At 19.2% G+C, this 9778-nt stretch overlaps 1 protein-coding gene across 15 annotated transcripts; it reads left to right on the plus strand.

Annotated features, from left to right (window-relative positions):
- Positions 1 to 872: 872 nt before the first annotated feature.
- Positions 873 to 9165, plus strand: Liprin-beta (liprin-beta 1). 15 transcript variants are annotated; one of them, XM_086904358.1, is made up of 13 exons: positions 1476 to 1494; positions 1600 to 1738; positions 1961 to 2118; positions 3815 to 3939; positions 4009 to 4240; positions 4646 to 4807; positions 4884 to 5015; positions 5182 to 5356; positions 5692 to 5987; positions 6160 to 6336; positions 6506 to 6877; positions 7646 to 7824; positions 8541 to 9165. In XM_086904358.1, exons 2-12 carry the CDS (start codon positions 1609 to 1611, stop codon positions 7802 to 7804), a joined length of 2118 nt encoding a protein of 705 aa, XP_086760484.1. In that variant the 5' UTR covers positions 1476 to 1494; positions 1600 to 1608; the 3' UTR covers positions 7805 to 7824; positions 8541 to 9165. The 15 variants fall into 15 exon arrangements, with proteins under 15 accessions (XP_086760483.1, XP_086760480.1, XP_031774154.1 ...); XM_031918293.2 differs by lacking the exons at positions 1476 to 1494; positions 1600 to 1738 and adding an exon at positions 3279 to 3521 and having other exon boundaries at positions 1988 to 2118; XM_086904350.1 differs by lacking the exons at positions 1476 to 1494; positions 1600 to 1738 and adding an exon at positions 3279 to 3464 and having other exon boundaries at positions 1988 to 2118.
- The last annotated feature ends 613 nt before the right edge of the window (positions 9166 to 9778 follow it).

The raw sequence follows: 9778 nt of genomic DNA on the forward strand, positions 1-9778 counted from the left end.
CCGTTAAAAAAAATGCAGAAATTGATCTTAATATTAATTGTTTATTTAGGCATTCTGTCTTAAAAATATTTAATTATAAAATTTGGATAAGTATACTTAAAAATATAACCGTAAAACTAATTCTTTATTTAATTTAATGATAATAATATAATTGTGATGTAAAATATAAATAAAATAGAAATTCATAAAATAATAAATTTTTAATTAATATATCAATTTACAAATTTATTTATTATAATATATTTTCAATAATTCTAAAATATTATTTTAGTATCAATAAAACAAGTAATAAAACATATTGATGCATTCAATTTTCTTTTTTGATAAAAATAAATTTTTCAATAACTGAATAATAATAATAAATAAATTTTTCAGTTCATGAATAAAAATAATAAAAAATTGTTCACAAAAAAAGATTAAAATAAAATAATAATAAAAGAATTCGATTATGATAAAATAAATTTTCTTTTTTAATTAATTTACTCGTGTAAATTCGTATAATACACATAGAATAAATATAAATATTCATATAAAATATAGTACTATATTTTGCAAAAGAAAATTAATAGATCTAATTGTAATTAGTTTTAATAAATTTAATGTAATCATATTATTATTTAAACATATTGATATGTATATCATTATTTAAACATTACTATAATAATAAGAATTTCGAATGCTTATCATTAAATATAAATTAAATTTTACATAATAATAATTTTGCTTGTTCAATGAAAACTCATCGTGTCATAAAAACTTGAATCACTTCTTCAAAATGAAATTTCTTTTCAAACTATTCAATTATTGGTTGTTTTATATATAAAAAATATCTTTCGCATTACAGAAAATCGCTTTAAAAATATCACTATTAGCTTATGATAGATTTCCATGTAACAGTTGCTACATTAATTAACTTGTTAATAGTATATTTGGGACATAAGCGAAACTCTAAAAAGGAGCAAAATATTATTATGGCGGTAAACTATTGGGCGTTGTTCTTAACACCTGTTGCTTTTTCTTGGATTCATGATTTGAATCAATTTTTGATTTAAAGTTTAAATAAGATTAAATTATTTTTATTTAAATCATGGTAGAACGAGGTAAGTTTCAAAAAATTATTCAAATGATACTTTTATTTCTATTACTAAAAGAAACTTGTATATTCATTTAAAATAAAAAATGAAAATAATATAGATTAATAAAAAATGATTAACTTTTTCTTATTTTATTTTTAAATATGTAAATAATTAAGTAAACACGCCATTTTGAAATTCAGATTTATTTGACAGTTCTCTTTATCTTTTTCTATCGTGCTATTATTTTTTTTCTTTCTTTTTTTATTACTAATTGTAAAAAAGGTTATGTATTTTTACATAAAGTAATTTTCAAAAATTTATCATGTTCTAAATATAAATATAATTTTGAAATATAAGTTTTTAGGTTATATATATATATATTTTATATTTTCTTAGATTTAATATTAAAAAATTTTATGTAAGTTTTAAAATAAATTTCAAATATCTATAATTTTTATTAAGTAATTATTTTTCTATATATAAAAAATATTTTATTTTTGCACAGAAATATTTTATTTTTCAGAAATTAGCAATGGGTAAAAGTGAAGAAAAAAACGGGAACACGATACAAGTAGGAGAATCTACATTTCTTACAAAAACATCAAGCGAAGCTAGTAAGATGTTAGAAGCTGCTTTATTACAAATGGATGACATTATTTCTGGTAAATTTTATATATAATATTATTTTAAATTAATTTAATATATCAAATATATAATCAATGTATATAAAAATATGTAATAATTAATTACTCTTGAAATATTTTATTACTATAATTTTTTATTTTATTAAGATATCATATTTAAGAGAGGAATTAATAATAATATTACATATTAGTTGAAATATCCATAAAATTATTAAAATTATAATATACATATATTAATAGGTGTGTGTACTGATAGTAATAATGAAGGCAATACAGAATGGAAGGATTCTGTCAAAGAAGCAACAAAAAATCTTGTGACAGCAATTAAAAACTCTCCAAGTCCTCCTTCTCCTCCAGATACAGCCACTACTGAAATTTTATTACAATGGATGCAATTGGTAAACATTTAGAACTTCAATTATAGATATAATATAATTAGATTGATTCTATAAAACATGCAATTAATGCATATTATATATCTTAATATATTTAATTTATAACTTGAAAAATAAGTTCAATATTTTTATCAATATTTTTATATATATGATTCTTGTGTTATTAGAAATGTTTTCAATATTAATTCTTCCAATATTTTTATAAGTATTTTATGTTTAAAATATAAAATGAGAGATACATAAAACAAGCTATTTCTTCTTTATATTATTGCAGAAAGCAATTTACTTGTTTTTTTACTTTAATTAAATAATTAAATAACATCATTATTAAAGTTAATAACATCAATATATATAAAAAATTGATTCTTAACTTATATAATATTTATTTTTATTATTTTTCTTGCATTAATTATGCTAAATAAATAAAAAATATATATATATCAAATAAATATAATTAAATAGATAAGCTATAGAAATAATAAACATTATAAATTTAAATTTTTCAAAAAATATTTATATTTAAATAATTATATTTAAATAATAATAATAATAAATATAAATTAATTTAGATTCTCATGTGTACAATAAAAAAAATTTAATTAATAAAATTTTAATATTACTATTAAACAAAATTTTAATATTATATTAAGTATTATAAAAAAAAAGATGATCTATGTATAGATTACGTCACGTGACGTTATGGCTCTCATCTTGAGAAATTTTAGAATGGTAATTTTAGTATCTTACAAAACTTCGTCGTGATCGTTTTGCTAATTTTATTTTTTTATCTTATACTTTTATTTGTGATAATTTAGTTTATAGTTAAAATATATGAAAATAATTTAAAAAATGGCGAAAAATGTGTAATCAAATGTAACAAAATTTGTTAATTTCATTAAGAATATAAAATAAATTATGAACGAAGTAGAAAAAACTCATACAAGAAATCCTATTAATAATTTCATTTGAAAGAATTCAATAAACTACAAGTCGTAAACGAAATTTTCAATTACATTATATCTAATTAAAAATATCTATTTAAAAAGAATTTTTTTGTTATTATTTTAAATAAATTGTGTAATTAAATAAATTTCATATAAATTTATATCAATTTTTATATATTAGTGTAAATAATTTTTTTGTTCTCTTTTTCTCTATTTTAGATAAAATTATTTTAATTTGAAAATAATAAAAGAAATCATGAAAAGCTTTTCAAATAATTAGTTACAATTTTAAATTTAAATTTATTGAAAATTATGTCAAGATCAAAACAATCGGATATTAATTGGACTCCTTCAGAAGACTATGATTCTTCAGAAACATCAAATTCAGAAGGAGAAGATGAGTTTGTAAATATTAATCTTTTTGAACATCAAGTACATGAATCTGGCAATTGTTCTTGCCAGGTATAAATAAGGAAATATTTAAAAATAATATAAAAAATATTTATAATTTAATTTTTAATTAATTTAATAATTTTAGATATTATAATATAATTTAATAATTTATAATTTTTATAAATTTTATATTATAATTATAATTTAATAATTTTTAATGTTATTAAATTAATTAAAAATCAAATTGTAAATGTTTTTTATATTATTCTTAAATAAATAAATTGTTATAAAAAATTAATTTTTTAAAAATATAAAATTTTAATTTCTCAAAAATATTTAAAAGAATCATATTGTTTTCTTAGAATTGTCCATTAGGTTATGCTAAAATGATAGCTCTGAGAGGAAGTGTACCTAATCTCTGTACACCTACGAATTTAACACATGTTGGAACTCTTCCATCATTCTGTTCTGCAGTATATGATATGAGGTCTTTGAATTTTTATTTTTGTATTATTTTTAAATTTAAAATCACTGATTTTATAACATGATTGAACAGCTTTTGTTCAAAAATCCATAATTATCAAGGAAATAAACAATATAAAGGAAATCAAAACAATCAATATTTAAAATTAGGAAAAAAGCGACAATTAAGGAATAGAATAGAACATGAACAAAAAGCTAAATCACAATCAGATCTTTCTTTAAGAAGACAAGAATTTTCTTCTTGTTGTTCCTTCCAATATTTACAAGACATTCAAAAATGGAATGAATATCAAGCAAAGACTAAGGTATATTAATAATGCAACAAATAATATAAATATACATAACAAAATATTAAAAAATATTAATAAATATTAAAATAATGTTTAAAATAATATATATGATAAAATATTTAATACTTTAAACTAATTATGAATATATACTTATATTATTTTATACTTATTATTATATTCATTTATAAATTCTAGAAAAAAGAATATATGAGATTAATAATAAAATTATTTTTAATAATTATTAAATATAATATTATTTATAATAATAATTAATAGTTAATTAATAAATAATAATTTTATTGTTTAACTTTATACAACTAAAATATTGTATAGAAAGCTAAAATATCAATATTTAATATCTTAATATTTAAATTTATATACATATAATATAATTAATATGAATAATATAATTGTATACAGGAACGTTTAAAAAAGTTAGAAAATGAACGTGGAACATTACGTATGGAAGTATCAGTTTTATCAGAACAAGTAGATGCACAATCTAGTAAAATCCAAGAATTAGAAAATATGCTTCGAGAAAAGAAAGATTCTCTCAGAAGAATGGAAGAAGCATTACAAAAAGTAATTTTATTATTTTATTTTATATTTTATATTATATATTTATTTTTTTATTTTCCTTCAATGATTTAAATTTTAGGAAGTACTTTCAAGAAGTGCTTTGGAAACACAAAAATTAGAACTTTTGAGTTCTTTATCAGAAATGAAACTTAGACAAGCAAGTTTAGAACATGAAAATCTTGCACTTCGTAATACAAGTCCTATATCAAATGTAAGTCCTATATCAAATGTATAAATGTATGTAAAATTGAATACTTTTTTATAAATGAAATATATGTGTATATATAATTATAATTATTAATTATTATTATAATTATATAATTATTAAATTTGCAATAAAAATGAAAAAATACATTTTTATTACTGATTTATTACAGGGAGAGAAATTTGGAAGGCATACCACTCAATATAGTAGTCTTCCTAGGCCACCGAGTTCTTCAAAGAAAGGTGTAGTGTTCGGTAAGGTACCCAGTTTAATTTCTGGAGCACACACAACAGTACCATTGGCCATTAAAGGAGCATCCGCGAGATGCCTGTCTGCGCCTACTCTAGGTTGCGATTGATTCTTCCTCTAAGCATGCATTTTTAAATTTTTTCATTAATATATGACAGGCAATCGTGGCTAATAATTTTTAATTTAGTCTATGTCAACATTGAATTAATTAAATTTTATGTTGATTTATGCATGAAAATTTTGATTTTATTTCTCTTTTTTCTTTATTCTCCTCATACATAACAATATCATGTATTTCATACATTGATATGTTTTAAAAAACTATTATTTATTTGTTTTTCTTTTATATTTGAATTATGATATTTGCAACATTTTAATTTTTGAATTTAGTTTGGTGCAATAAAGTTATTCATTATTTATTTTTTTGTTTTAGCTGAAAAAGAGAAAACAATCATAGGAGATTCAAATTCTCGAATAGTATCAATTGCTCAAAAATCTTTGATGGAACTTTCAATGGAAGAAATTGAAGATTGGCTCGTAAATTTAGGATTAGAATGTTACGCGGGCGAATTGAGACGATGGGGTGCTACTGGATCAAAATTATTAGACTGCTCGCAACAACAATTAGAAAAAGAATTAGAAATTAAAAATGTTCTTCATAGGAAGAAATTATTATATGCAATAGAATCCGAAAAATTTGATGGAGCTGAATTTCTTGGATCAGATAAGGTATTTTTTATAATTTTATATTGCATAATATTAAACTCATTATATATATAACTTTGTATGAAATATAACTTATATAATGAAATATAATAAGATTAAGATATTTTTTACAATTTTAGTACTTTATTATTATTTTGTAATTTGTATAATGACATAAATATTTATAAAATTATAGATGGATAATACTGCAGTTTTACGATGGTTAGATGATATTGGATTACCACAGCATAAAGAAGCTTTCCAAAATGGTAAAGTTGATGGAAGAATGTTACATCGACTTACCACTGAAGATCTTTTAAATCTTGGAGTTACTGCACAATTACATGCTGCAAGTCTTAGACGAGGAATTCAGGTAACATTAAACTTATTTATTTTAAATATTATAATATCTATAAAGTAAATATAATATAATTATTTAAATAAATTTAAATTTAATAATAATAATGAATTAATACATTAATATTAACATTGATACATAAACATTAAATATTTAATAACAGAAAGAATAAAACTATTTATAGATTCTACGAGAACTAAATTTTGAATTTGATAATCTTGAAAGAAGATCAACAAATGGAAATGGAGCAGATGGTGATAATGTTCGTCTTTGGACAAATCATCGAGTAATGGAATGGCTCAGAGTAGTTGATTTAGCGGAATATGCTCCAAATATGAGAGGATCTGGAGTACATGGAGGTTTGATGATTTATGAAGGCAGATTTACTTCAGAATTATTGGCCACATTACTTAGTATTTCTCCAGGAAAAACTCTTCTTCGTAGACATTTAACTACACATTTCAATCAAATTCTTGGAAGAGAAGTCGTACAAAGGAAAAGAGAAATTGAAAACACTCCTGGATTTATTCCACTTACGCTTACCGCTCGTTTAAAGGTAATTTCTATTATTTTAAAATATGAAATGATAGAAAACCAAAATGTTGTATATCATAAAGTATTAAGTTATATCTTCACCAAAGTTTAATTTATAAACATTGTTTTATAACTCGAACTTTTCAGGGACATTATTAACAGTTTTACGAACAATTGCCCACATCAATCTTTAGTTTCTTCTAGAGGAGATTAGATTTCTAGAGGAATCGATTCGTTAGTTGTGTTTACTATGTATTTGCTACATGAAAAATCGACTTTTGAAAAAAAATATTAATAAATTTATTAATTAGAAAAATTATTTTTAGAAAATTAGAAAATTAAAATTTATAAAAAAATATCGAACAATTCGTGAACAATTTCTATATAGGTCATGAATAGAGATTTACAAAAAATTTTATTTCGTTCTAATTGTTTTTATTATAAATAATTTAAATTAATATTATGTTTGGTTTTATTTCATTCAGGAAAATTCAATGAGAAGATGAGAAATATGAATTTAAAATATAAATTTAAGTTAATAAAGATCATATGATAGTTATGAAATATGAGCTAATAATGTTCATGAAACGTTCATTAAACGTTTTTTTTTAACTCTGCATTTTACGAATAATAATGCAAATAGATAAATAAGCATTTAGAAAATACGATTTTTAGCAAATTTAATTCTCATATTATTTATAAAAAATTTACGAACTCTGGTGAAGAGGCATCTTTACACATACAAGTTCTAATTTTGTCTTTAAATTAAATTACAATTCAATTGATTTAGGTACCTAAGAAATCTCAGTTTACTTTAAAGCGCAAAAAAAGCAAAAATGAAGCAGATTATGGTAATTTGGTCTGTCCTTTGGAAATTTCACCTCCAGGTACTCCATCAACCCCTACTTCAACACCAGGCAGTCCTAATTTGAATTCACCAACATTTTAACAATCATAAATCATAGTCTTGTAAGTCTAACTTGACTAATGCTAATATATTCTTTCATTACTTTATACTTATTTAATATTTGATTTATTAATATTGATAATTTAATTCTACATTAAATATTTTATCATCTTTTATTTTTTTTATCTTTTTATTTTATTATATAATTATTATATTATACATGTATACATATCACCTGTTTTTATTAATTATAATAATAAAAAATAATAGTAAAAAAAATTAAAAATAGGTATATTCTATTTATTTATTGTATATTGTATATTAACACATAATTTAATTCATTTATTAATTTTTTTTCTCTAACAAATACAATTTATTTCGAATACAATTTTTACATTACTGATATTATATTTAAGGAATAATTTATTTTATTTTATTTAATAAAATAATTATTGCATAAATTTATTATAAAAATATAGATTGATATAATTGATATCTGTTTTTTGAAGAATAAATTAGTTAAGAATTCATATGTATGAAACTAAATGATGAATTGAATTATTTATATAATTGAAATACGGATAAACGAAGTTTTATTGTTAATGAATTTTAATATTATCAATATTGTATTGTTAACAAATTTTATCACTTATCTATTTATTCATTTTATATATTTTATCATGTAATCATTTATTAAGCTTCTATTCATTTATTTATTCTTAATATTATAAATTACTATATATTATAATATTTATTCAAATTAATTAATTTTTTTCAGAATCAGAAGATAATAATCAGAGAAGAATGATTGGTTGCATTTGAAAAATGTAATTGCATCTACATACATAAAAAAAATATTCTGGGGACCATCATTTTATCTCTCTTTAGTTTAAGTCTTATTATTTAATTTTGAATAATGAAATATTGAATAATGAAAATAATCATTTAAAAATTTAAATATATTAATTGCAAAAAAATTCTTTTTAAAAATATTTACATTTACGTTTTATTTATTTATTATAATATATGTAATAAAAACACTAAATTGGTAAAAATTTAATACAAAATTTTAACCATATAAAAATATGAATAATTAATTATAAAAAATTAAAAAATTATTTATAAAAAATAAAAAGTGTAAACAATAAATATATATTATGTTTACACTAATATTATGCAATAAAAATCATGATTTTCATATGTGTCATAGTTGCATCAAATTAACAATTTGTACAATATGTACATTACATACAATACGTTATCAATATGTACATTATCAATTTTTGTAAGTGGCCTATGATTATATTATCTTTGTAATTTTACTATATATTCAATTATATTCAAATTTGTATTCTTACACATATAACTAGGTTATTAAATATATTAATCCAAAATTTTAAAAATTGTGTGTATATTATTTTTTTTCATAAACCTATTGAACAATAAGTTTTTGCATATTATTAAAACAAGAAATAATTATATATTTTACATATATTATTAAATATTTTTATTGTAAATATATGTAAATTATATTATTTATATATGTAAAATTTTTAATTTATTATAAATAAATCAATAAAATCAATAATTAATATTCCAAAATTTTTATAATTAAATATTCCAAAATTTAATTATAAATCATGTAATTATTTTCTAAAAATGGGTTAAAATCTAATAAAAATCAATAAAACAAAATTAACTAGTTATCAGCAACATAATTAGATGTTAATTATTAATTTCTTTATTTTAAAAATAAATATAATTCTTTTAACTTATAAATCATTGAAGATACTAATTCAATAAATTTATCTTTTATTATTTTTAATGTTTTCTTTAGAGATATATTTATGAAATAGAATTATATCATTTTATTGTGTAAATTTATTATATAAATAAAATTTATATTATATCAATATTTAACTAAATAAGTAAAAATAATAAATTCAATTTATATGAAAAAGTAAAATATATAAATATTTATTTTATTATTAATCTAGATATTTTTATTATTTAATA

The sequence above is a fragment of the Apis florea genome, unplaced genomic scaffold (assembly GCF_048593485.1).
Source record: "Apis florea isolate Af1SG1 unplaced genomic scaffold, ASM4859348v1 contig_2350_pilon, whole genome shotgun sequence".
Lineage (NCBI taxonomy): Eukaryota > Metazoa > Arthropoda > Insecta > Hymenoptera > Apidae > Apis > Apis florea.

What these genes read in the sequence shown, in the direction of transcription:
- Liprin-beta (XM_086904358.1), top strand. Translation starts at nt 1,609, where the DNA reads ATGGGTAAAAGTGAAGAAAAAAACGGGAACACGATACAAGTAGGAGAA. An exon ending in TCTGCAGTATATGATATGAG is followed by an intron (nt 3,940 to 4,008) that starts GTCTTTGAATTT and finishes ATGATTGAACAG; the next exon opens with CTTTTGTTCAAAAATCCATA. An exon ending in TGGAAGAAGCATTACAAAAA is followed by an intron (nt 4,808 to 4,883) that starts GTAATTTTATTA and finishes TTTAAATTTTAG; the next exon opens with GAAGTACTTTCAAGAAGTGC.